Source organism: Lingula anatina, chromosome 1 (genome assembly GCF_051362555.1).
Source record: "Lingula anatina isolate TDL-2025a chromosome 1, LinAna3.0, whole genome shotgun sequence".
Classification (NCBI taxonomy): Eukaryota; Metazoa; Brachiopoda; class Lingulata; order Lingulida; family Lingulidae; genus Lingula; species Lingula anatina.
The window spans coordinates 51,616,922-51,644,826 of NC_141767.1; the positions used below are offsets into that span (position 1 = coordinate 51,616,922).

Genomic DNA, 27,905 nt, shown 5'->3' on the forward strand with positions numbered 1-27,905 from the left:
CATATGAAAATAGTTTATTGCCGTTGTTATTTATTAATGAATATAACATGAACGTGACATCGTAAACACTGTGTTGTCAAGTAAAATGAAGCGTCTGATACAAAGTATCAAATGCGGCATTCACGTGCTTGCTTGCGGTGCGTTCAGTACACTTTGTTTACACTGACAAGTCAAGGTCAGAAGTGCACAATTTTTCTGTATAATATAACGCAGTTTCAATTTTGATTAGTGAATTTTCTTCAAGCTGTAGACCCTATGGCCATTTTCTGAACATTTGTATAAGCTATGAAATATTTCTCAGTCCAAATTTCCAAATGAGTGGCGTTACGACGCACTTCCGGTTTTCGTCGAAATCTAAACTACAGCAGCACATTCAGGGCGTTCTACCTCAAAATATACGCAGCCGCTTTGATTGGAATTTACAACACTTATTCTTTACATGACATAGCACCTACGTGCATAATTTGTGAGCTTTAGCTGTCATACATTTTCTAGTGCCAATTCAAATTGGAAAAGGAGCTATTCCGACGATTTCTTGAAGTCTATGAACGTGCTACAGTTGTCGTATGGAATCATAGTCGACAAACGTTGTCGAAAATCTGTATCGATCATACAGAGTTACAGACAAGTTGATAATGTGTGTTTATCTTATAGATAATTGTTTTATTTCCTTAAATTAATAAAACAGACTGAAGTGTCGTTAGAGACGATTGACGATGCGCTGAAATTGCGCAAATCGTCAAATTACGTAACGACCGATCTACCTTAAATGCAGCTTCCTTTGGAAAAGCAATCTGTTTAGTTTATTTTTCTGGAAGTTATGCATTCTTTTGTAAAAATTGGATTTTTCATATATTGGCATTTTCATTATTTTGTGCATTGTTATTTTCTGCTTTTTGTCTGTACATTTGACAGCTTTGCTGCCTTGTTAAACTTTGAAATGTGAACCTCTACTTTTATTCAGAAATCAAAGCATCATTAAACTCCCATTTTATTTCATTAACTGCTTGAATTTGTAAGTTCACAGAAAGCAAAATCTGAATAAATAACTCCCTAGCAAATTCTGTGATGATGACTTGAAATCTTGGAAGAAATTTCTCTTAAAAAGTTATTCCTAAATATGCTCTAGGTACCATCACATAGGTTTCAAGCATAAAATGGATGAGTAAGGAATGCAGTTAAAAATTGTTGTATCATCAAAAACTGGCTGCACAATGTAAAAAATATAGAGCAATATGAGAAAGGAAGCCACTAACAGTGGTAGTGTAAATGCTATAATTATTTTTCTCCTACTTGCATGCCATTTCCCAAATGATATGTAGGGCAGGATAAGTAAAGCTGAAAGCACTCCAAAATAGAATCCTCCAAGATGAGTGAAATTGTTGATGGCTGGTAGGGTGCCCACAAACAGGATCAAGACAATAACAACAGTAAGTTTGAAGAGTTCCCTCCAGGGCCTGGTTACTAATCTCCAAGATTGTAAAAGTTCCACCAAAAGAACACCAAATAGTCCACAGACAGCACCACTTCCTCCAGCATGGTGATTATAAGGAGAACTAACCATACCAACCTGAGAAAACATAACACTTTAATGTCATTAATTAATTTTAGTTTAAGTGTGAATGGGATTCAAATATTCTGCATCAGTTTCATGTAAATAAAACTAGCCTTTTACTTTCTCATTTTTCTGACAGCCTGAACAGTTTTAGCATTACCTCATATAAAACTAGAGGATCAGAGAGGCGATACCGCCTCCGAATATTGTACCACCAGCTGGAGCAAGCGCATTCGTATAGACCCCCACATACACAAAATAAGGGACATAGCCACCAGTTTTGTGCTTGACAAGCTGTAAAAATGCAATCAACAAGAATTTTTAAACTATTGCAAAAAATATATATGGTACAATCAAATTTAAGTTCTTCGTAAGGTAGGTCAAGGGTCAATTTCAAGGTCACAGTAAATTGCCAGTATATGACTTCCTATTCAAGTTCAAGAGTAACTATGGACCTATCTCTGTCAAGTTTGAAGTTAAAAGGGAAAGAAATTAGCAGAGTTCAGTTCATGATAAAAAGTAGGTCAAAGGTCAATTTCAAGGTCACATTTAGATTGCCAGTATATGACTTTCTATTCAAGTTCAATAGTAACTATGGACCTATCTCTGCCAGTTTTGGAGATAAAAGGGAAGCAAAATTTGCAAAGTTCAGTTTATGGTGAAAAGTAGGACAAAGGTCAATTTTAATGTAACATTTATAATGCTAGTATATGACTTCCTATTCAAGTTCAATAGTAACTACGGACCTATCTCAGCCAGTTTTGGAGATAAAAGGAAAGCAAAATTTGCAAAATTCAGTTTATGGTGTAAAGTAGGTCAAAGGTCAATTTTAAGGTCACATTTAGATTGCCAGTATATGACTTCCTTTTCAAGTTCAATAGTAACTATGGACCTATCTCTGCCAGTTTTGGAGATAAAAGGGAAGCAAAATTTGCAAAGTTCAGTTTATGGTGAAAAGTAGGTCAAAGGTCAATTTTGAGGTCACATTTAGATTGCCAGTATACGACTTCCTATTCAAGTTCAATAGTAACTACGGACCTATCTCAGCCAGTTTTGGAGATAAAAGGAAAGCAAAATTTGCAAAATTCAGTTCATGGTGTAAAGTAGGTCAAAGGTCAATTTTAAGGTCACATTTAGATTGCCAGTATATGACTTCCTATTCAAGTTCAATAGTAACTATGGACCTATCTCTGCCAGTTTTGGAGATAAAAGGGAAGAAAAATTTGCAAAGTTCAGTTCATGGTGAAAAGTAGGTCAAAGGTCAATTTCAAGGTCACATTTAGATTGCCAGTATATGACTTCCTATTCAACTTCAATAGTAACTATGGACCTATCTCTGCCAGTTTTGGAGATAAAAGGGAAGCAAAATTTGCAAAGTTCAGTTTATGGTGAAAAGTAGGTCAAAGGTCAATTTTAAGGTCACATTTAGATTGCCAGTATATGACTTCCTATTCAAGTTCAATAGTCACTATGGACCTATCTCTGCCAGAGATAAAAGGGAAGCAAAATTTGCAAAATTCAGTTCATGGTGTAAAGTAGGTTAAAGGTCAATTTTAAGGTCACATTTAGATTGCCAGTATATGACTTCCTATTCAAGTTCAATAGTAACTATGGACCTATCTCTGCCAGTTTTGGAGATAAAAGGGAAGCAAATTTTGCAAAGTTCAGTTTATGGTGAAAAGTAGGTCAAAGGTCAATTTTAAGGTCACATTTAGATTGCCAGTATATGACTTCCTATTCAAGTTCAATAGTAACTATGGACCTATCTCTGCCAGAGATAAAAGGGAAGAAAAATTTGCAAAATTCAGTTCATGGTGAAAAGTAGGTCAAAGGTCACTTTCAAGGTCATAGTAAGATTGCCAGTATATGACTTCCTATTCAACTTCAATAGTAACTATGGACCTATCTCTGCCAGTTTTGGAGATAAAAGGGAAGAAAAATTTGCAAAGTTCAGTTCATGGTGAAAAGTAGGTCAAAGGTCACTTTCAAGGTCATAGTAAGATTGCCAGTATATGACTTCCTATTCAAGTTCAATAGTAACTATGGACCTATCTCTGCCAGTTTTGGAGATATAAGGGACTAAATGTTATAATTTTGGAGTTACCATAATGTGCCTTAAATTTCGTACAGAAAAAATTAATTAAAATAAAAAAAATGTCATTTTGGTCAAAATTCTTGAAATAGGAGGTGCTCTGAAGTTTCAGAAGTTCAAATTTGATGAAATAATGTCATTTTTGAACACAAGTTGTCTGCTTTGCCAAGCCTTATGTTTTATTTTTCCAGAGTTCAAAATTTATTATCCATTACCGTACTGCACATTTTGCTTTTACCACCAATATGCACTTTTTGATACAGCGTAACTCGAAAACCGTATGGAATACAAAAAAACCGAGACCACCTCCAGTGTTGGGCTTTACATGCTCTACAAAATGCAAAAAAGAATGGGTCTCTAGCATTAACGGTTCCCGAATTAGAGACAGTTTTCAGTTTCGGTATCTTATGGCCGCTACTCCCGTGAAAATGCACCGATTGACCCCAAATTCATGGAGATGAAAGATGACCTGAAGGGTAACACCTTCCAATAATATTATTGGTTAAGTCTGTGTGGTGTCTGAATAACAGGGCAAAAAAAATTTTTTTCGTAAAAAATTTAATTTTTTTGAAAATTTTGGCCCATTTGACCTTGAAGTAAAGGTCAAAGGTCAAATCCAAAGGTATATTTGAAATCTACACATATGACTTTTGGAAAGCCGTCTATAGAAATTTTTCCCATAACTCCTTCCGTAGGGTAGATAATTAGCATTTAATTTTGCCATTTTTAGACAAGGGTGCATTGCAATGAGTGCCACACCCAGACCCCAATACCGACAAAGCCCAAATTTTACGTGGAACGAGTTGAGATTATAGGTGACCTAAATCCATGAGATGGGTACGGGGGCCCTTACCGTCTAGGAGGAGAAGCGGTAACGGTAGCCGTCCGGCGGAGACCGAAACCATGTGTACCGCCAGCGCTAACGCTGGTGGTACAATAATATAACAAAAAATAAATAAAGTTGGTTTAATTTAACTGTTATTTTCACATTTCTCGATACTGTAGTATCATCATTAATAGACAATACATGATACAGCTGACAGAGTGTTGCATTCTCTTCCACTGTCAACTACACAATGTATTTGACATATCATTCTCAATTAAATAATCATATTTTATATTGTTTTTCAATTTCCTTAACTATGGAGTTTTTTTCTGAGTTTTTATGGATACATAAATATAGTAAATTTCCCACTGACAAATAGATATTCAATTATTTTAATTTCCATACTGCATATGTCACAATATGAATTATCCAATACTTTATCATTATTTACCATGAGTCCACCAAAGCCACTGATGAGGTAGATGAGAAACATCCTTAACCAACCAGCCAGCACTTCAATCTGCCTGCCAACCATAATCTGAATGACTAGAACCAAAAGAAGGTGAATGACCCCATGATGGTAGAAGAGGGAGAGAGGAAGTCTCCAAAACTGATATGGGTTTGAAGCTTTGTATGGTTTTTCTACATCAGCTACCATGTCTCCTAGACTGCAGATGCTCTTGAGACAGTTCACCTGAAACCAATAAATGGGGGTAAGTATAATAACTTGAATTTAATTAATTATTTAATGATATGAAGAGCAGTTTGTTCAAGTTATTTCAAATGTAGCCAACTTTTACACATAGATATTTGTCAGCATATCACTGCATATTTTCGAAGTAAGTGAATTTTGGCAAAATCTTATTGAAAAACATATTATAAATAATGAAACAAAACTGATACTTCTAATTGACAAATAACCATGTATTATAAACCAAATAGAATCCCCAAACTGTATCTCAAATTTAAAAAGAAAAGAAATTAAAATGAAATTTTAGTAATAAAGTTTACCTGTATGCAATGTTCCAAATCATAATAATAAACCCCCTCTAGAAATGCACAATGTTCATAAGATGCAAGCTGACACTGACACTGCAAGCCAAAACAACAAGGTTTCATTCTCTGCAGCACATAGTTTTTCCCTGCAGGTCTAGAGGCACAGGTGAAGTTGCTGTTCCATTTGCCAACACCTTGAAATATGTATAAAGATAGTTATCATGTTCATAATCAGCAGTTTTGACAAAAAAAAAAAAAAAAAAAAAAAGAATTAAAACAAATTTTAAGAGTGTACCATTTGGTTGAATGAATTGCTTAATTTCTTTCAAATCATGCTTAAAAATGGCTAAGGTTAAGCTGTTCTTCATAGTATGCATGCTTCCTTGATCAAGCATTTTAATCCATAAGCTCATGCTAGCTTTAGATTTTCATGCTCTGGAAAATTCTATTGAACAATTTTTTTTGTTCTTGCTGTTGCTGCTTATATCCTATTATATTGTATTGAACAATGTGGTTACAATTGAGTATCATGTCAGTTGCAAACGCTATTAAAAAAGGGCAGTGCATGTCTGGTTGGGAACTGAAAAAAATTCATACTAAAATTTTAATATTGAAATATATGTTGACCTCAAATTAGCAAGTAACATATACTAATGTTATGTATGAAAAAAGATGCTTTCTCACCATTTGTAAGATCTTCACATTCACTTTGTGTTGTAGTTCCTGCTGTATTACGAACAGCAATTTCACAACAACCCAAAGGAGCATTGTTGTGATACTTTTTATCTGCAAACTGGAGACTGATCTTGTAGTCATCACGCATACAAGGAGCATATGCTGCGCCAACACCTGCAAAATGATAAAATGCTTAAGTATTTGTTGCATTTGATGTTTTAAACGAGCAAGACAATCAATAAAGTTTAATAAAACAAATTAGATGAATATGCAGTTCATGTTTAAATCTGCAACTGAAAATAAAAATATCTCAGTTCAAAAGCATTTGTTTTGTGTATGACCACATGCCTTAAACCGGTTTTATTTGTTAAGCAGTAAGTGTAACAGCCATGTCATTATGTTATTGGCATATTAGTAGGATCAAATAAAAATGGACCCATGCACTTGTTAAAGCATAACACAGTTTCACTATATATGGTTTAGTGTTACAAGAAAATATTACAATATCTTGGGTGTGGGCCACAGAGTCCCTTACTACCATTCTTGCTCTGCTTTCTATGCAAGACATCCCATTTACCTGATGATTTCTTTTTATCCACAAAATTTACACAGAATCTAGACATAATATCATACAAAATGCTATAGAGAAAATCAGGGATTATACTGAATCACATTTTCACTTCTAGCAAAAAGGTTAGACTATAGGGCTAAGTAATTAAGGTGTAAAAATGTTTATTATTTATGTAATACACCCACCCTTTTCAGAGACCAGTTTATGACACATGGCTATATGAATAGTATTTCTGCTTACTGATAAGGTATGCTTCTGATGGTCCAATCCAAAGGTTTGGATAATGCCAGTGGTCGATCGTCTCCAATCCCAAAAAAGTTCTTATGCTTCCTTCTGTTTGCAATTGAGGTGTCAACCCAATGGTGGTAATGCCACCTAATCCACAGATCACTATCATGGCAATTAGTTGTAACTAAGTGATACAAAAAAAAAAGTTATTTCATTTTGGGTGTTTTATTGACTTTTTGACATTTCAGTCCATTTAACAGAATATTCTTCTAATCTAATCAAATAAGCCTGTAATTTATCAACCTGACAAATATAAAAAAGTTGAAATGCATCCCTAATTACCAGAGAAATAAGGTATATAAACCAGGCCCTGAATGTTGGCAGCTCTTCCAGTTGTTTCCGTACAAACACGTCTTCTGCGGGTGCACATTTGTTGTGAGTGGAGAGACTGCTCTTCAAATCCTCCCACCTTTTCTTTATGGCTGTTGAGCCACTGCCATGAGTATAATGATCTATTTCATAAAAAAGAAAAAATATTTAACCATAAAAAGAAAAAAATCTACATAATGGAGCAAGAAAATTGATAAATTAAAAACATCTGTCATAAATTTTTAAAGGATTCATTTTACCCCTTGCAATGTTTAGAGACTCTTCAATTTTGTCATATTTCCACATGAGCTGTTTTTGCAGTTCTGTTTTTCGTCTTTTTAACTGTTTCTTTTTTTCTGTTTGTTCAAGCTGAAATTTGTTAAAATATGATAAAAAATTAAGAGTAGTGTGTTATTCCTCGTACATAACAGTCATATTTTCATATATTGTTCACATTTTCTTAATATGTAAAATGGATGAAAAAAAGATTGCTTACTCATAGTCTACTTAAAATTCTTTCTTTTGGTTTAAGCTTAAAATAAGTTTGTCTAATTAAAAAAAATAGTGCAATATTTCAGAGTCATGAAAGTTACATTTTCCAAAATTGTACTATATTTTAACACATAATAGGTTTCCAAGCAGACACTATGAATTACCATTATTGAGCATTTACCTGAACATAGTTCTTAAAATGATCAAATGCTTCTCTTCGGAAGACAAAATCATCTGGTGCCTCTTTTACTTCAGATACTCTTAGGATACTTTCTCTTGCCTAAAAATAAATATGTGATATTTATAGGGAATAACGTAATAAAAAAATAAAAAAATAAAAAAACATATTTTGGTCATGTCATTTTGATAATACTTACTTTATAAGCTAAATTTTCCTTTGATGCTAAATGATTTGTATGTTTCCCAAAGTGCTTCTTATTAAACATTGCTTTGGCAAAGGGTATACTTTTTCCAGGATCTGCAACCTAAAAACAAAACTCTATAAGATTTATAAATTAAATTAGATTTTTTTTCACATCAACTTTGATCATCATTGCCACTGCCTCAGTGAAAGCAGTACCATTCTTTAAATACTTAAAGGTAATTCTCTGTTTTTGAAAATGAAGTCATAGTTTCTATGTCTACATACTTTTAAAATATTAACCCATCTAATAAATAAACCTGATGTAAAAATATCCTTCTAAAATATATTTGGACATTGAAGTTTAAATGATTAGCCAATCATTTAGAACTAAATAATTCAATTAGAAACAGTACATAAGATACTGAAGTGCAAAGTGCAGGGGCAGGCCAAGCAAATGCATTGATTTGTGAGTAAGAACGAATTGCTTATTTTGAGGAAAATTCAGTTTGGCAGGAAAATCCCAGAGTAGATACTTTTAAGATACATGAAATCAAACTGATTGAGACATATACCTAAAAGGGCCTAATAGCATGATTGATCCTTCAAAAAAGGGGAAAAGGAAGGTGGAGCTGGATTTTTTTCCTTTTCATAAATTTATGAAATTCTTTGGCTATCAACTTGAGAAAAGGAATACCAAACTTTATATAAAACTGTATTAACATATCCATCAAATGATTTTTGTTTATTATTTAAGAAAGCTTGATATTTACTACTATCATCACTGAATGTGATTTATACTGCTCCCCAAAATGGGTCAATTAAAGCTGTAAGAGATGGCCGTTTAAGACCCCATTCCCAGAGATTAGATCGATCTACTTTAGATCGACCTAACTCCCTGGGGGTTCACGCTAAATAGCTGTCAGACGAGCAGGCACTAAAGTTAATTACCCCCTTACAGCTTGTAGTAGGCAGGACGGACATTTAAGCCGGATTATCTGACAGTAATCTAGTGAGACTCCCCGCAGGGATAGATCGATCTAAAATCTCTGGGAATGCACTCTAAGATTGAAAGACAGGCAGACAGCCCAATGTTGGAGGGGGTAAGGATGCAGTGATGGTTGATAGTGATACACTTACTGATACAGTATGTGCAAATGTTACTGAAGTTCCTTCTGGCTTAATTATTTGACTGTCCATCATGTTTAAACTTCTGACATCAGATGGGCTAACTTTTTGCTGAACTGTATGATTTTCCTGTTCATTTATGCTGCCCGATGATGTTTTTGTCAAATATTGCCTTTCAATATCACTGACTTCATCAAGACTTAGGTTACTGACAGTGCAGTTCTGAAATCGAGACAAATCCTGACCAGAGTTTTGGAGTACTTCTGAAGTAACACGACCAGTGATAGGAATAACAGCAGTCAGTTTTCCTTCAGAAGATGCATTGGAAAACTGGCTGACTGAGGAAGATGTTCTCTTCAGTTTCAGTTGCAAGTGTCTGTCAACAATATCATCAACATAACCCTTGTATGCTTGGTCAGACTGAAAATTGAACTGTATGTTTTTTGCACCAGGAATCCTGGGTATTTTTTGACTGCTATCTGATTTAGATAACTTAGATGTATCCATGGCATCTTGGGTATTTTCCTTAACAGGTGAAAAACTTATATTACTTTCACATTCCATTTGTGTATAGGCTGGTTTTGCTAAATCTATAAAAGATTCTTTGTTTTCAAACTCAGAAAGCAAGGGTCCTCCAATTTGACTGTCATCCTTTCCAAGTTCCTTCCTAGTTTGTGAAAGAAACCGTGTTAAATGTTTTCCCTTTACACTGGAAGTTTGTGAATTGTCTGTTTTTCTGGGAGATTCTTCAACATTTGCAAAAGAGCTTTGGCATCTATTAATAGTGTGAATACACTTTGAAGCATCTGAGAACCTTGCTTTGGAGATGATTCCCCTGTTTGCATCCCACTCACCAGTGACAGATTCAAAAGATAGCGATCTGTGTTTTGTCTGAAAATGAGCTTAAGCTTACTTTCTTTGTTCATGAATATGTCATTTATGAATAATTACAAAATATGTTTTATATTCTTATGAGATGTCTTAAAAATGAATCACATTTAGATTTAAATGTAACATAATATTTTCAATATCAATCAAATGCATTTTTCATTATCAATTACATGTACATTTTAAAGTTATGTTATCACTGATAAGTAGGTAATATTATATTTATACACTAACTTTTGACAATAAATTAACCTAAGCTAATATTGTGTACATAAAAAATGTCCAGTCATATACAACCAATCATATACAGGCTGGCTTCAATATTTAAACATTACAGTTTACCCCATCCCTAGGCTCAATTGCTTCATCTTCTGCTTCCAAGATCTCTTCTAGTCCATCTTCATGCAAGCTTTCTACATTGACCTGTGATAATGTATCTTGTAGATGTTTTATAATGTCATCTGTAGGATTTTTTTGGCCTGGCCAGAACTCTCGAAGGTTGATTCCAACATGGCCAGACTACAGAGACAAAATTATATTGTGAATAATGGAATAATTTCTACCTTGGGTGCACTCAGTACAAAAATCAGTGCTGATAGTTTATTAATTCAAAAATTTACTGCTAAAAAAGTTTTGTTAGGTTTTTAGTGAGAAGATTCCATAGTTCAAAGGTTCAATATGGTCTGAAAGTTACTAAGAGAGACAAGTTTTAAGTCTACATTTGCTTGGGAGAATTTTAAGAAGTTCATTAGAATTGAGACACATTCTTAGCTTTGCTATTTTTGACATATCTAATTAACTTTATTGCTATATATATAGTAATAATGCTTTACTATTATTTGCTTGTCATTTCCTTGCTTATATATTAATAGTAATAATTTACCTTTACTTGATTGGTCAACCTCTCCTGCCACCTTTCCATCTCAAGGCCGTCATCTTCTGAAACTCCTAAAAAACTCCCAACTACATGGGCAATTTCTCGACTCTTTGTCTTCACAAATGATCTCTAGAAGAAAACGTGTCAGGCAATGAATAAAAGAAAGGATAGACTATGCCAAATAAATGATGATTGCTGACTGACAGACCTGGAAATTAATAGCCTTGTTGGTTCTCCGGTTCTGTTTGATAATACTATTTGCGTTCTGAAATAATACCAATTCAAGTGTTAAATGTGATAAAACACCCAGTTAATTCAGTCAGAGAGGAAACAATGCCGATGTCCTCACTGACATAAATTTAGCTTGTACGATTTATTTTTGAATTCGAATAGCGACACAGCTACTACTAGTTTCGTTATTCGTTTTATTTTAGACTGTATCTACCATTTTAAATAAATACCTTAGCCAGCTGTGAAGAATCTTTCATTCCAGTCGATTGGCTTTTTCTAAACATAACTACTTTGTCAAACATAGATCTATGTCTTAAATTAGATTAAAAATAAAATACCAGCCAATACAAGCAGACGATCCGAATTGCGTCAAATTCCGCTTTGTGGTTGTCGCTATTCGTAGTCTTGAAAAATTCTTGCAAAAGATGGCGCCATGGTACATGGTGTGTGTGTGTGTGTGTGTGTGTGTGTATCTTGACGAATAGTCTAGTTTCACTTTCACAAATAATGATAATAAAATCAATGAAAATTGAATTGCAGAATAAGAAATTTAACATGTACGGGTGAATATTTTCTTGCAGGCTTTTTATTTGTTAAAACTAACAATTTAAGCGCAATGAGATTGAAAGATGTTTCAATGGACCTTAATTACGCCGCAGCATTATTTATTTACGACCCCCCATCCCACCTACGTACCTCTACGACGCCGCATCTTTACTCCCCAATAAATACATTCCCCCTGGTGAAATGCGACATATAAAACATTTTTGTTTTCAAAAATACTCTTTTCAAAGCCCGAAAGTAACACATTTTAAATCATCATTTAAATCTGCCGATAGAACTTCTGGGGACGTTTCTTTAATTTTATAACGATGAGGTGGAGTATGGACGCAGGGGAATAACGATACAGGGGCTTTTTGATACGCGTAGCCTAATATCATTATTTTGCTAAGGAGTGTGACGATGCGGGAGAGTAGGCCTAACAATGCCGGTACATTGGAGTCTACAAAAAAGCGATAAAATTTCTTTTCCGCTGATATCTTTATCTCCAAGTAATGTAAAGATAAAACAATAATATAGGCCTACCTTTGTTAAGTTTTGACACAAAGGATTATCTACATTACTTTTAACTGCAGTAATTTATTAGATAAAATTATCCATGGTTTGCAATTTCTGTCCGATGGGTATTTGTCTTCTATTTTCGGTTTTTGATAGACTCATTTCTTTCATAGTTTATAGAGAGCTTTTACACATTTCCAGTCGCATGCCTCGGCTAACCTTTTTAGTTTATGTGACGTGAAACTGCAAGTAATGCATGCATATTATGTTCTATAAAGTATTAACAGAAAGGAAGCAAAGGACAAATCCGATAAGAAAAAGAATAAAACATTTTAAAGAAACGATCCTGGTCAAACTTGTGGCTAACGCAGTGCCAACGAGTGGGATTTTTTTTTCGTCACAGACATCTCCTACAGCTTTGGGACTCGAACTACGGGGTGCCTTCATTTCTAACTCGCGCCACGATCTTGTATCTTCTGACAGTTTTGTATATTTTAATTGTTCGGTTTCGTTTTAACATTTATTTGGTGGTTTTTGAGGAGTAAGGAATTTCGTATAATTAACTTTTTATAAATAAATAAATAAAAGGCACGTTAAATTCTGAAAACAAAAGGAACGGTATTACAAGTTCTTAATAAAAACAATCATTAAAAAATAACCATTGCCTACTTTTTCAGCAAATTTAATATTGAATAACATTTAGGTAGAGTGATTATAAGTTCTTGTCAGTTTGCTAAATTCCAGTGATACATGTAGGAGTACTATAGCCTACAGCGTTAGTGTAAAGGAGCAGTTTGTCAAACTGCTGCATCAAGGAAAAGAAAAACTTGTTTCCCCTTCAAAATATCGAAAATTTAATCAAAACCATGGAAACTTGAACAACAATTCAATCTCCTATCCCTTGATGTGTACAAAACTTGCTGAGGTTCAAATATCCATATAACTGCACCCTAATTCATGAAAGTTCACATACTGCCCTTAATCTGCAACTCTGTGATTCAGATTCTAGTGTGTCCATCCATGTCCATCGGAGAGATAAGTTATCGCTATCAATATAGATATTCAAGCATTATCATTAATGTCCATTATACACACTGACACACAAATAATATAAGTTATCTCCATATATTTGTGTGTTTATATAAGTGTGTGGGGTTCTGGCACTATCATTCCTGTCTACTGCATTGGAGTAGGTGCAGGCACACTCATCAGTGGGGAGTTGATGTGTTCTTCTAGTGGTGCTGGGCTAGGCTGGTAGGTGTTGATCTTATCACTTAGTAACTGGAATGTGGTATGAACTGCTTCACTATGCTGAAAAAAGGGGAAAAATCATTAAGCTTGCTGAATAAATCCATCACACATAAATGATACTTTCACAGATAAACATCATATCTATTATAATACCATTTACATAGACTAAATTCATATCTAAAATAGTTATTATGTCTGCATTCAAAATTTTATCATTAACCATGCTGCTAATACCCATATCTACAGGGTGTCCCAAAAAATACTCAATCTGACTGGCCATTACTCAAAAATCTTGTTTGAATTAAGATGTTTATTGACACAGACCAAGTCTATTTAGTTCAATCAAAGAAAATAACAATTGAATAACTAGAGGATCAGAGAGGCGATACCGCCTCCGAATATTGTACCACCAGCTGGAGCAAGCGCATTCGTATAGACCCCCACATACACAAAATAAGGGACACAGCCACCAGTCTTATGCTTGACAAGCTATAAAAATGCAATCAACAAGAATTTTCAAAATACGCAAAAAATATATATAACTTAAAATGGTACAATCAAAGTTAAGTTCATCGTAAGGTAGGTCAAAGGTCAATTTCAAGGTCGCAGTAAATTGCCAGTATATGACTTCCTATTCAACTTCAATAGTAACTATGGACCTATCTCTGCCAGGTTTGGAGTTAAAAGAGAAAGAAATTAGCAGAGTTCAGTTCATGATTATAAGTAGGTCAAAGGTCAATTTGAAGGTCACGTATAGATTGCCAGTATATGACTTCCTATTCAACTTCAATAGTAACTATAGACCTATCTCTGCCAGTTTTGGAGATATAAGGGACTAAATGTTATAATTTTGGAGATAAAAGGAAACCAAAATTTGCAAAGTTCAGTTCATGGTGAAAAGTAGGTCAAAGGTCAATTTCAAGGTCACAGTAAGATTGCCAGTATATGACTTCCTATTCAAGTCCAATAGAAACTACGGACCTATCTCTGCCAGTTTTGGAGATAAAAGGGAAGCAAAATTTGCAATGTTCAGTTCATGGTAAAAAGTAGGTCAAAGGTCAATTTTAAGGTCACATTTAGATTGCCAGTATATGACTTCCTATTCAAGTTCAATAGTAACTATGGACCTATCTCTGCCAGTTTTGGAGACAAAAGGGAAGCAAAATTTGCAAAGTTCAGTTCATGGTTAAAAGTATGTCAAAGGTCAATTTTAAGGTCACATATATATTGCCAGTATATGACTTCCTATTCAAGTTCAATAGTAACTATGGACCTATCTCTGCCAGTTTTGGAGATAAAAGGAAAGAAAAATTTGCAAAGTTCAGTTCATGGTGAAAAGTAGGTCAAAGGTCAATTTTAAGGTCACATTTATATTGCCAGTATATGACTTCCTATTCAAGTTCAATAGTAACTATGGACCTATCTCTGCCAGTTTTGGAGATATAAGGGACTAAATGTTATAATTTTGGAGTTACCATAATGTGCCTTAAATTTCGAACAGAAAAAATTAATTAAAATAAAGAAAATGTCATTTTGGTCAAAATTCTTGAAATAGGAGGTGCTCTGAAGTTTCAGAAGTTCAAGTTTGATGAAATAATGTCATTTTTGAACACAAGTTGTCTGCTTTGCCAAGCCTTATGTTTTATTTTTCCAGAGTTCAAAATTTATTATCCATTACCGTACTGCACATTTTGCTTTTACCACCAATATGTACTTTTTGATACAGCGTAACTCGAAAACCGTATGGAATACAAAAAAACCGAGACCACCTCCAGTATTGGGCTTTACATGCAAAGTTCAATTCATGGTGAAAAGTAGGTCAAAGGTCAATTTTAAGGTCACATTTATATTGCCAGTATATGACTTCCTATTCAAGTTCAATAGTAACTATGGACCTATCTCTGCCAGTTTTGGAGATAAAAGGGAAGCAAAATTTGCAAAGTTCAGTTCATGGTGAAAAGTTGGTCAAAGGTCAATTTTAAGGTCACATTTAGATTGCCAGTATATGACTTCCTATTCAAGTTCAATAGTAACTACGGACCTATCTCAGCCAGTTTTGGAGATAAAAGGAAAGCAAAATTTGCAAAGTTCAGTTCATGGTGAAAAGTAGGTCAAAGGTCAATTTTAAGGTCACATTTAGATTGCCAGTATATGACTTCCTATTCAAGTTCAATAGTAACTATGGACCTATCTCTGACAGTTTTGGAGATAAAAGGGAAGAAAAATTTGCAAAGTTCAGTTCATGGTGAAAAGTAGGTCAAAGGTCAATTTTAAGGTCACATATAGATTGCCCTTATATGACTTCCTATTCAAGTTCAATAGTAACTATGGACCTATCTCTGCCAGTTTTGGCGATAAAATGGAAGAAAAATTTGCAAAGTTCAGTTCATGGTGAAAAGTAGGTCAAAGGTCAATTTTAAAGTCACATATAGATTGCCAGTATATGACTTCCTATTCAAGTTCAATAGTAACTATGGACCTATCTCTGCCAGTTTTGGAGATATAAGGGACTAAATGTTATAATTTTGGAGTTACCATAATGTGCCTTAAATTTCGAACAGAAAAAATTAATTAAAATAAAGAAAATGTCATTTTGGTCAAAATTCTTGAAATAGGAGGTGCTCTGAAGTTTCAGAAGTTCAAGTTTGATGAAATAATGTCATTTTTGAACACAAGTTGTCTGCTTTGCCAAGCCTTATGTTTTATTTTTCCAGAGTTCAAAATTTATTATCCATTACCGTACTGCACATTTTGCTTTTACCACCAATATGTACTTTTTGATACAGCGTAACTCGAAAACCGTATGGAATACAAAAAAACCGAGACCACCTCCAGTATTGGGCTTTACATGCAAAGTTCAATTCATGGTGAAAAGTAGGTCAAAGGTCAATTTTAAGGTCACATTTATATTGCCAGTATATGACTTCCTATTCAACTTCAATAGTAACTATAGACCTATCTCTGCCAGTTTTGGAGATATAAGGGACTAAATGTTATAATTTTGGAGCTACCATAATGTGCCTTAAATTTCGTACAGAAAAAAATTAATTAAAATAAAGAAAATGTCATTTTGGTCAAAATTCTTGAAATAAGAGGTGCTCTGAAGTTTCAGAAGTTCAAATTTGATGAAATAATGTCATTTTTGAACACAAGTTGTCTGCTTTGCCAAGCCTAATGTTTTATTTTTCCAGAGTTCAAAATTTATTATCCATTACCGTACTGCACATTTTGCTTTTACCACCAATATGTACTTTTTGATACAGCGTAACTCGAAAACCGTATGGAATACAAAAAAACCGAGACCACTTCCAGTGTTGGGCTTTACATGCTCTACAAAATGCAAAAAAGAATGGGTCTCTAGCATTAACGGTTCCCGAATTAGAGACAGTTTTCAGTTTCGGTATCTTATGGCCGCTACTCCCGTGAAAATGCACCGATTGACCCCAAATTCATGGAGATGAAAGATGACCTGAAGGATAACACTTTCCAATAATATTATTGGTTAAGTCTGTGTGGTGTCTGAATAACAGGGCAAAAAAATTTTTTTTCGTAAAAAATTTCATTTTTTTGAAAATTTTGGCCCATTTGACCTTGAAGTAAAGGTCAAAGGTCAAATCCAAGGGTATATTTGAAATCTACACATATGACTTTTGGAAAGCCGTCTATAGAAATTTTTCCCATAACTCCTTCCGTAGGGTAGATAATTAGCATTTAATTTTGCCATTTTTAGACAAGGGTGCATTGCAATGAGTGCCACACCCAGACCCCAATACCGACAAAGCCCAAATTTTACGTGGAACGAGTTGAGATTATAGGTGACCTAAATCCATGAGATGGGTATGGGGGGCCTTACCGTCTAGGAGGAGAAGCGGTAACGGTAGCCGTCCGGCGGAGCCGGCGGAACGATCCGGACGAGACCGAAACCATGTGTACCGCCAGCGCTAACGCTGGTGGTACAATAACAAAATAACTTGGCATAAAAGAAAACTTCAATGTTCTCAAAAAAAAAAAATAAATAAAATAAATAAAATAAATAAATAAATAAATATAAATATATATATATATATATATAAAAGCAGTAATGGTCAGTGAAAGAGTGAGTACTTTTTTTTTTTTTTTTTTTGGGGGGGGGGGGGTATGTGCAGAGAAATGTTCACTGTGAGTTATCCCACTCCCTACCTCAGTACTTGGTTTCATTGCTGTCATTAGTGCCTCTAACCTGTGTGGTGGCAGGCGGTGGTGGACATACCAGACCAGACGCAGTGTATGTCTCAAAGCACTCTCTTTAGAAATGCTGGGCTGCAAGTGACAGCATATTCAAAGTTATTCTTTATAAAACTAACACCAATTTGTGAATAAACTTAATATGATTATTGTGTTTGAGTTAGTATGTCATGTTTATATACTGCGATTTCCATCTATGTCCACATAACAGGCCCGTAGCCAGCAATTTCAAAAGGGGGGTTCTTTTTCCAAAAAAGTGGACCTTTTACAGTGAAACCTTTGTGTACCTAGCTCAGATTTTACCCAGATTGGACCTTTTCCTGACAAAAAGGGCGGTGCTTTCAAACCCCCTGAACCCCCCTGGCTACGGGCCTGCATAAGAAGACCCAATGTCAGATAAATGATATACTCCTCCACTCTGAAAAGATTTACATTGGAAAAGTATTATAAGAAATAAATTAAAACATAAATCAAGATTCTTACCAACATCAATTCATCAAATACAGCCATACAGAAGTCCTCCTGGCTGAACTCCTCAGCCATTAAGATGAGATAGGACACTAAGGAGTGCATCATGGTGTCATCATACGCCCTCTCATTCTCACAGGATGATAGCTCAGGGAGCACCCTCATCAACGTCACTTTGTCCTTCTGCTTCATAGCATGGAGAGCATGATGCAGGGCTATGATGCTGGCCACCTCACTGTTTCGTATGAAGCGTATATACTGCTCTGGAGGATTTCTAGTCTCTTCTAATTTCTCATCAGGTATTTTTGCACAGATGCTTCGAATGTTGTCATCCACTAGCATGGACACAATGCCTGGTAGGAAACGTGTCACGATGTTTACATCCTATAGTGAAAAAATATTGACAAAACTTTTGTTTTTCAGTGCTTTAAAGGTACATATGAACCGAGCGTCGGTCGAGTGTGGATTCCCAGTAACACATATAAACCACTTCTACTAGTTTCTTAAACGTTTCAAATAAATTCAACATGCCAAGGGATAAACTGAATAAATCACTCGATCAGACATAAAAGAGCTTTAGACTGCTTTCTTTAAAATTTTGGTCAGAAATTTAACCTACTTATCTGACCTACTTTTCTGCCTCATTCATATACGCACAGTACAGAAAGCTAGTAGATTAATTAAAATATCATTTTTCGAGTAATATTAAACAATGTCTTTTGGTAATTATCTTAGTTATAGTTTATACTATTTGAAACTACATGCTGGCATTTGGTTTGCCTTTGTGGCAAAAAATTGACTTCATATGCATCTTTAAAGACACAAACATTCTACTACTTTCCATTTTAATCTTGAAAAAAAATTGCATTGTGTACATCCTGCTTTTGCATGAAATATTAATTCTGTAAAAGAACAACCAGATAAAAGATGAAAGTATGTCTGTCAAGCACCTGTCATATTTATTTTTGGGCAATCTACAGATTCAATATTGCTATTTACTTACCAGTTTTGGTTCTTTAAACACTTGGCTATCAATCATTTCCCAAGACCCAATTCCAAGCACTAACATTCTAAGCAACAGCAGTATATCTTCATTGTTCTGGATTAAAAGTATATGAAAGTCAGAAGAAATGACTTCAATTTTATGCAGTTTCATATGAAGACTTCTGCACTATGTTGATGCACCAAACATTTCCATGAAATACCATTAAATGTATGGTAAGAAACTGAAGATATCTTAATGTATAGCTTTAAAATAGTGCTTTTTTTTTACCAAAAACAACATTGACAATTATTACAACAACAATCATTGGAACCTACCAAAATAATATTCAAATCTTGTAGCAAAATGGTTACATTCTTTAAGACACAGCTACTTCTATAATATAACATTACCCTTGGCAAGCTCTCTGTATTAGAGGCAGATATCAGGTGCTTCAGTATGGACAAGCTTACAGTGTTTGTGGCAAATGGATCACATAATATCATAGACAGGTCACTGAAAAAGAGAATTTAGAAAATATATGTAAAAATAAATGTTTAACACAACAAAGTATTTTTTCAATAAATAAAAGAATATTCTGAAGCTGTTAAGTGTATACATTTGCAAAATAAATAATAATAATAATAAAATAAACCGTACATGGTAATATGCAGTGACTAATCTTGGATTCTATGTTTTATATTATTTTTAATAAAATAACATAGTTCTAAAAGAATCTTGATTCATTTTCACCACCATGGGTTCCTGTACATTTCAGAAAGAAATATTTACTTTAATTCACTTTTCATATCTTTATTAGGAAAATAAAGTAAATTTGCAGGACATTTAGACATAAAAATAAGAGTTTGAGACATTTTCAAACCCATATAGTGTACCTTTAACTGATGTTCAGACATTAATTAAACTCCCCGCCATCATTTAAAGCAAACAAATTTATTTATCAATTGACAAAAATTCTTAAAAGTACCATAGCCTCCTGACAGCTGAAAATATGAGGGGTCTGAACAACAATCAATTCAGTGCTGAAACGAACAACTTTTATCATACACTCCAAGCAGTACTTTTTCACAACACTCCTGTCACTGAGCCAACCCACCCCAACACCTGTTCTTGTCCTCTTCTAATTCCATCTAAGAAGCCTTGTAGTTCTCTGGCTCTCTTAGCATCCACAAAGCGTTCCCTAATACAGGCATCTAAACACCAGGTGAACTTGTGACAGGGGTCCACAGAGCATATCTCATGAATCTCCAGCTCATGAAGTGCCATCAGTATCTCAGCTCGCAATGTACAGTAATGCACGTTACGTGTCCTCAGGAATAGTGTGCGTAAAAATTGAAGGACCATGTCATACAGTTTGATGTTTTTACCAACCATGGTCACAAGTTTCTGAACCACAGGATTTTGTCTTCGGACTTTGGTGGAGGCAGTGAAAAATGTCAATGCACTATTTCTGTGATCAAACAATGTATTCTGTTTCTCTTCAATGTATTGAGTGAGCAATGGAGAAACCTCATCCCCAAACAGTGCCTGGTCATCCTGCCAAATTTGCCTTTTAACCTCCACAGATGCATCCTCATAAAGTTCTCTGTCTTCTTTGATCTAAAACAAATTAATTTTAACATAAAGATATAGCGACAACATAAAATATCTAAAAATGTACATGAAGGAGAAAAATAATTGTACCTTTGAAATAAAAGCTTGCTCAAAATTCAAAGCTTGCTTCAAAACTCAAATTAAATTATTTTTGAAAAGAAGCAACTGCAATACGTTGATTTGTCTCTCGAAATGGTATTTCAAAATACAAGCAATGAGATGTATTTTTTCCCTTAAATTTCATATGTGGACATTACAGTAACTTTCACAACACACCGTTATAAACTTACCTGAGCCAAATAAGAATCCTTAATTTTAGGCAAATGCTTCATGACACACATCACTATTGGTCTCAGTGACTTTACTTTTATCAAAGGAAAGCTCTTTTCTAAGAGTTCATTCAGCTGTTTGTTTTTTCCTTTATCTTCCCCACTTGAAAGCTCTGCCACTCTCTTTAGCAGCCTTTCCTGCAGTTCTTCCACTACAGATTGATGGAATTCAAGTCTCATTACACCATGCAGATCTAAGAAAGGCAAAGCTGGTTTCAGGGATGGCAAAAGGATGCCATTCTGTTCTTGAAACTCTTCTATGGCTGCAATTGGGTCTGTACAATTGGTCAATGCCTCTCTCAAGTAATCACTGCCTGGTATGCCTACTTCTTCCAACCCAGACATCTTTAGATAATTTTAATCTGAAAATGATCCAATGCATTTGCAAGTAAAAAACAGATAAACTGCCACTATGCTACTTCTAGCAATAGAAAACAAACTATTGGAGTCCACTGCACGCTACAGAAATGCACTACATCAAACTGTTTTGGGTGTCGCTTTTGACCTTCCCTATTGTCTCGGTTTAAGGCATTGCAAGGAACTAGACAGAAAACTCCTTTCACATGTGTCCAGTAATGTCTGTCTCAGTCGCCGGTTCCAGGACTTTAAATTCTAATAAGTTTTTCTCATTATAGAAGTCTTCTTATTATATTAAACTTTTTGCCATATTTTGAGTATTAATTTAATTAAAAACATTTTTCTGTGTAATTGTTTTTAACAAAATGAAATTTATTTCAGTGATTTTGTTGGACAATACTAATGATTTTATTTGTTTATTAAGACCGCATACAGAGACTAGTGCTGCCGCCTATAGTTAATTATGAAAAACAGGAGTTTTGTTGACTTCCGTTGTACTGAGTAAGAAAGTGATGCACACTCCCGCTTACTAAAATAAAACAATACAAATTACAAAGTTTATTTGGTAAGTGGATTTTACAGATCCTACTAATATTGCGTTTCGGGAATATTCTACCTTTGCGTACGTTACGTGTTTTGCTTCTAAATCATGATTTACAATAAATTACCCCCTTAACTGTAAAATTAAAGGTGTAGCGTGGATATCAAAATTGTCAATGGGAGAGCTAACGCATGAACTTCATATGCTACTGTAGGAGATGCATGGTTGCCTCAGGCAGTGACCACTTAAAAAGTCCCCTCAGCTTAATACCGCAGGTAAATGCCTGACTAAAGCTTAGACAAAAGTCTTGTCTCTTCCAGAATTATTCATATGCACGATATTTTATGTGCCCCTTAAGGACTGTCACTTTTTTATAACTGTTTCAATTTATGTATATGACCATTTTGCAGTGCAGCAGTGGGCTTTGGTAAGCAGCAGGAATAAAAGAGCTCTGATGGAAACAGCACAAAGTTTCATGGTTAGCATTCCCATTTACATTTTCTTATATGTACTGCATGCTAGCACATGCAAGGTATAGGTGCACATTACTGTAAAATGATGATCAGCAAGTGTGCCTTTCCATGATGCGGGGGCTCTCAGATCTTTTGCCTACCTTCTCAAGTCCCACACTTCAGAAAAACCAGCCAGTCTCCATCAATAGTGCTTTGAATAAATTCAGATTCATCTGCTCATCTACCTGTTATGCTTCTCTGAATTAAATTATGTATCAGAAGGCAGACATGAACTAATTATCTTTCATGCTTTAGCATGTATCGTATATATGTCAGAAAATATATATGTTGCGGAACACATGGATTTCATGCTTTGATGAAAATTGGTGCTAGCTGTCCTAAGAGGATCAGCTGAGCAGGGTTTATTTGGATATAGATATAAATTAATTGAATATTATAGTGGCTAGAGAACATAGGCTACAACTTGAAGTGTTTTTTTTTTTTTTTTCAGTCAGCTTTTTGATAGATAATTCAGATGTCTGTTGACTCTGTTCCTGATGCCAAGGCAGGACCAATGTTGAAGCAAGCCTGTACCTCAGGAAAACAGCTTCTGTCCAGGTTTCATGGCTGTCTATTGGGCGCTGTTCTTGGAGACTGTCTTGGAAGTCCTTTTGAAGGCTCAGACTGTGTTACTTATGATGAAGTGGAAAGAATTAGTCTTAACACGGGTAAGAAAAAAAAAAAACAGTGGACATTTTGTGAAAGGGCATGAAACTTCACATACTTTAATTGATTGATCTTGTATTGTTGCTATCTAAAGCTCTCAGAGCTGTAAATTTGTAGTACATGCTTTTTCCTTTTTTATGGTATATATTTTTGCGTGCCTTGGTTGATGTGAATGTTTTACTAAAATATTTCAGAGTGACAGTCATGTTTACCAAATATCTTCATGTTTTCAATTAGGTAAGAGTACCAGGTCTTCAAGGCACAGGTTCACTGATGACACAGCCATGACCAGATCCTTAGCTGCATCACTTATAGAACACAATGGATTCAATGCTAAGGACATGGCAACAAGGTAAATGTTCATCTGATGGTTAGACATTTAAACTGCTTAAGTTGATTGCAATTTAGCGAGAATACCCTCGGAGATAGATCAATCCACATTTAATAGGATAGGGTCTGGGAATGGTCTCTATGGTTTCTTTTGTTTTCACATTTGCATGTGTTTCCTTTCTATGGCACTGTGATGGAATGACAATCAAATATGTCCATAGAGTTGGTCATCTTCCTGTCCTTAGTGTGATGTTGACGATCTTGAGTAGTATTCCAGTCACATTCACACCTTCTAGATGAAAACATTACTGAGAAAGACATCATCTAAGCAAATATGACAAAACCTCCCACCAGAGTCATGTATGCCATCTTGAATATAGTGTATTCTTAATATGCGTCCTCAATGGGAACTTGATAGTAACCTGAGATCAAGTTCTTGCATTCTAGGTAGTGCATAAGCATTCCTCATGTTATTTTGGTTCAGTTGTCTATATATACTGCATCAGAGTATTATCTTCCTTTTTATGTACAGACACAGATGTGTCGCCGATGCCGATGCCGATGCCGGCGCCGTGCACTTTCCTTGTTATTTACAAGCATGGTATTAGACTAAAACTTACGGTCTGCACAATTTTACTCAAATGGGATGATCCAATAAAAATGATGTCAACAAGTTGCACTATCTAGATCAATCAGTCTCTGTCAAATGCTATGGCAGCACCAAGTACATCCAAGTATGTAGATTGAACATTACATTTTTTAGGTTTACAGATGAGTTCTTCAGAGATTCTGCCAGAGGCTATGGTTATAATGTCACCACAGTGTTTCAAGCCTGGAAAGATGAAACATATGATGACGTATTCCAACCAGCCAGGGAGCAGTTTCAGGGGTCAGGATCATATGGAAATGGAGGAGCTATGAGAATTGCTCCTGTACCTTTGTTTGGGTATAACTTTACTGAAGCAAAACTGCAGGTGAGAACCTACAATTTTTAACCTTTATTGTTTTAACCTAAAAGAGTCTGCTATTTAACATTTTGTTTTGGTAATGAAATAATTTAAAAAGACTGATCCTTATGAGTTTAGAAAACTGCTTTGGAATTTAAAATTCTGATCATTAAAACTGAAATATGTAAAGTTGTTACCAAACTTTGTTCAGTTTATGGCATTTGTCTTTCTTTGAAATTTTTAGTCATGGACTTAATTTAGGTGATTCAAATAAGTACAATATGAAACTATTTCTTCCATAGGAGCTTGCAGAACAAACCACCCTTCTCACTCACACACACCCTGATGCTCTCAGTGGTGCCATCTTACAGTCTTTTGCCATTCACCAAGCTCTGCATGAAACCTCAGAAGTGTTGGACACACAAAAGTTCTTGGATGGGTTGATAGAAAAAATGAATAAAGTAGAAGATAATTCTGAAGGTGTTTCAAGGAGACCAAAAAGGTAAGTAATATACCCTCTGTAAAGGACATAGAATAGTGTGTTACTCTTTTTTCTTTTGTCTGTTTAGTGTCAGAAGAAAAAAGTGTAGTGTTATCCGTGTACATTTTAGTGCTGTTACAAATTTACTTAAATATGGAATTTTTAAACCACCATTTTTATTGTCTTTAATTGTCAGATCTCTCTTGATTTATTCTTCAAATGAATTTAAAGAGTAGCTAGTTAGACATTCTGATAAAAACTGAGTCTAGATTTGTGTCAGGTCCAGGCAGCTTAATATTTTTCATTTTCTAAACTGCACTTTAAAGTTCCTGTAAGGTAATTTCACTCTGCAAGGGTTTTTTAGCAATGTCATTTAATTTTAGGATATAGAAATGAGCAAGTATTGACTTAGGGTAAACATTTTTGAAGTCATTATCTTATCATCACTAATGCTTGTGTAAAAAATTGCATCATTAAGTGTCTGTTTCTGATTATGGATTACTATTTTTCTGATAGTTTTAAATTCTGGATAATTTGATTGACATTTAAACTTTGGTAGACACAATGGCTACTCAGCTACAGTTCAGATTTCTTTTTCAGACCATCTGAGGAGGAACCACATCCATACTGTTTTAAACTAGAAAAAATCAAAGAATTCCTGACGAAAGATGAAGCAGATACAAGAGATGTTGTTTATGAATTAGGTGAGAAACTCATACTTGAGTTTTGACAAATGTCGTATACTTTTTATTTGATTTTTTAAATAAAATATATTTATTTATTATTTCCCTTTTTGTTATGTCTATTAATATGAAAATAATACTAGTATGAATGTGAAAAGTTTGATAAGAGCTTTGATTATTGATTCACTCAGGTACAGATGTATCAGCTCTGGGATCAGTTCCAACTGCTGTGTTTGCTTTCCTTTGGTGCCACAAAGAAAGAAAAGGATTGGAGGTAGGACATAAATATAGTTTATACTTATGTGTTGTGGTTATTGTGGTACAATATTTTGATTTTTTTATTGGTATTCAGGTCAGCTGGATTAAAAATAAATTATGTACATTTGATTATTTATTATTATTGATCTTAATTTCTTTTTTTAATTTTACTTAATTTAATTTTTTTTTTTTTTTTTTTTTTTGCAAAATGCCTAATGGTACTTTTTGCTTTAATTCTCCAGGAACGCAATAACTGCCTTTGTATAAAATGCCATTACTCCAGCAGTAACACCTATCTTTCATTTCATGTATTCAGAAATGGAGCCCTTTTGAGCAGACCATTATTCACAGTATTTCCCTAGGGGGAGACACTGACACAATTGCCAGTATGGCTGGCGCTATAGCTGGAGCATATTATGGGATAGAGGCAATCCCCTGGGAATGGCAGAGTCAATGTGAAGGAGTCGCTGATGCTAAGAAATATGCAGAAGACATTTTAAAAATTGTCCAGTCTAATGTCACAGCAGAAGTGTGATTTCCATAATACTCATTTAAGGTATAAAGATTAATAATTATTTACACATAAAGTATTTATATTTTCTGAAAATGAAAAAAAAAGTTTTTTGAAAAGATTTGTTTAATGGGATTTGCATAAAAAGGTTTTTGTTCAAATATACTCGACATACTTAGATTATAATTCACAGTTTCTAGTTTCTAGTTAACTGTTTATTGATTTGGAGTTTCCACTACATCCTGGAAGGACTTAAATGAACATTTCTGAGGGTGTTTTCATGGTTTCATACAGGTAATGCTAGGTTAGCAGATTTATGGTCTTTAAAAAAAGCAAAAAAATACTTCTGCCAGAGGGTTGGTCCTCTTAAACCAAATAAAGTTATATTCCTTTAAATTTGTCAGTGCATGGTGAATGTTTACAAAGGCCATTTGCCAAAGCTATTATTATGGGACCTTAAGTTGTTTGATTAGTTGTTTTCTTAGGCACAGTGTACCAGTAAATAGCTAATCATGATGCTGATTTGCTATCTTTTTGCAAGCTGTTACTTAGGTCAGACAAAATTGATAAGTTGTCTACTGGGTGATGACTTTATGCAAACAGGGTTGGTAGATTGATTTTTTTTAATGGGCAAAGCACCTAAATTTTGGTGTTGGTAGATCTTTTTTTATACTGGTAAATGTGCAGTTGGGACAATTTTTGAGCATAAAAACAACAGCTTGAAATGTTTTCTTGTGTCATTTAAATTTTTTGTTTCATTGACCAAACTTTTGCCCAATGCAGGTAGGAGCGAAAAAAAAAAATTGGGGTTGGTCACTCATGTTAACCATGTGAGTTATCAATTTCGTTTGGCTTTATACTGGACAGTAACACATAAGAAAGTCATTTTGAACCTTGAAATGAAATCAGAATGCACGAGGATTATGCTTGTACAACATATGATAAAATATTGATATATTTTACTGTGATAATTTATTTGTTTATTGTTTAAAAATAAATAATGATTTTGCTTAATTTCTGTTTTAGTCTCTTTCTCTCTCTCTCTCTTTAATGGTAAAAATTATAGCTTGTATTGATTTGTCTCAAAATGAATATTGAAAAATTTCCATTTTGATTTTCAAACTATGACTCACACATGTTTTGCATAGCACACAGTTACTCTGGGTTTTGATCCATTTGTTTGTTCAGAGTATTCTTACCTTCTGGTCAGGACCATGCTTTTGCTTTGATGTTGAATTGATTTTGTGTGTGGGAGTAGAAAACTGTTTCCAAAGTGATCATTTTAGAATCAAATTTAATCCTAAGGCAAAAATGTTCTTTAAACAAAGGTGTTGCTATCAGGTATGACCTCAACCCAACCTGCCTGCGTTTTGAAGAGAATGATGACTGTGCAGGATATCCTT

General features: G+C 34.5%; 3 protein-coding genes across 7 annotated transcripts; 1 reads left to right on the forward strand and 2 right to left on the reverse strand.

Moving 5' to 3' along the window:
* Nucleotides 1-11,663, reverse strand: LOC147764444 (uncharacterized). The gene is made up of 13 exons (XM_087001043.1): nucleotides 11,520-11,663; nucleotides 11,065-11,187; nucleotides 10,524-10,700; nucleotides 9,306-10,184; nucleotides 8,182-8,289; nucleotides 7,986-8,084; nucleotides 7,573-7,681; nucleotides 7,286-7,455; nucleotides 6,956-7,127; nucleotides 6,154-6,318; nucleotides 5,485-5,663; nucleotides 4,925-5,167; nucleotides 1-1,570 (listed from the first exon to the last, which is right to left on the reverse strand). Exons 1-13 carry the CDS (start codon nucleotides 11,589-11,591, stop codon nucleotides 1,136-1,138), a joined length of 2,931 nt encoding a protein of 976 aa, XP_086857169.1. The 5' UTR covers nucleotides 11,592-11,663; the 3' UTR covers nucleotides 1-1,135.
* On the forward strand, nucleotides 5,027-27,516 carry LOC106160769 (ADP-ribosylhydrolase ARH3). Of its 5 annotated transcripts, none has more exons than XM_013537466.2 (9): nucleotides 22,044-22,138; nucleotides 22,525-22,592; nucleotides 23,078-23,294; nucleotides 23,530-23,644; nucleotides 24,386-24,596; nucleotides 24,872-25,071; nucleotides 25,651-25,754; nucleotides 25,925-26,007; nucleotides 26,308-27,516. In XM_013537466.2, exons 3-9 carry the CDS (start codon nucleotides 23,102-23,104, stop codon nucleotides 26,524-26,526), a joined length of 1,125 nt encoding a protein of 374 aa, XP_013392920.2. In that variant the 5' UTR covers nucleotides 22,044-22,138; nucleotides 22,525-22,592; nucleotides 23,078-23,101; the 3' UTR covers nucleotides 26,527-27,516. The 5 variants fall into 5 exon arrangements, with proteins under 5 accessions (XP_086857171.1, XP_013392919.2, XP_013392920.2 ...); XM_087001046.1 differs by lacking the exon at nucleotides 22,044-22,138 and adding an exon at nucleotides 22,280-22,389; XM_087001045.1 differs by lacking the exons at nucleotides 22,044-22,138; nucleotides 22,525-22,592 and adding an exon at nucleotides 5,027-5,186.
* LOC106160767 (negative elongation factor B) lies at nucleotides 13,015-21,826 on the reverse strand. Its single transcript, XM_013537463.3, has 7 exons — nucleotides 21,178-21,826; nucleotides 20,391-20,893; nucleotides 19,687-19,789; nucleotides 19,295-19,390; nucleotides 18,307-18,675; nucleotides 17,779-17,898; nucleotides 13,015-13,659 (listed from the first exon to the last, which is right to left on the reverse strand). Exons 1-7 carry the CDS (start codon nucleotides 21,559-21,561, stop codon nucleotides 13,525-13,527), a joined length of 1,710 nt encoding a protein of 569 aa, XP_013392917.1. The 5' UTR covers nucleotides 21,562-21,826; the 3' UTR covers nucleotides 13,015-13,524.
* Nucleotides 27,517-27,905: the final 389 nt, after the last annotated feature.

Bases quoted from the DNA above. Each gene is read 5' to 3' on its own strand.
- LOC147764444 (XM_087001043.1), bottom strand. From the start codon at position 11,591: ATGTTTGACAAAGTAGTTATGTTTAGAAAAAGCCAATCGACTGGAATG. The intron at 11,188-11,519 runs GTATTTATTTAA...GTTTTCTTCTAG, and splicing joins ATTCTTCACAGCTGGCTAAG to AGATCATTTGTGAAGACAAA. The intron at 7,128-7,285 runs GTAATTAGGGAT...TGTATCACTTAG, and splicing joins TTATATACCTTATTTCTCTG to TTACAACTAATTGCCATGAT.
- LOC106160767 (XM_013537463.3), bottom strand. From the start codon at position 21,561: ATGTCTGGGTTGGAAGAAGTAGGCATACCAGGCAGTGATTACTTGAGA. The intron at 18,676-19,294 runs GTAAGTAAATAG...TTTTCACTATAG, and splicing joins TGTTTAAAGAACCAAAACTG to GATGTAAACATCGTGACACG. The intron at 13,660-17,778 runs GTAGGGAGTGGG...CCCTTTTTTCAG, and splicing joins CAATGAAACCAAGTACTGAG to CATAGTGAAGCAGTTCATAC.
- LOC106160769 (XM_087001045.1), top strand. From the start codon at position 23,102: ATGTCTGTTGACTCTGTTCCTGATGCCAAGGCAGGACCAATGTTGAAG. The intron at 25,072-25,650 runs GTAAGTAATATA...TTTCTTTTTCAG, and splicing joins GTTTCAAGGAGACCAAAAAG to ACCATCTGAGGAGGAACCAC. The intron at 25,755-25,924 runs GTGAGAAACTCA...TGATTCACTCAG, and splicing joins AGATGTTGTTTATGAATTAG to GTACAGATGTATCAGCTCTG.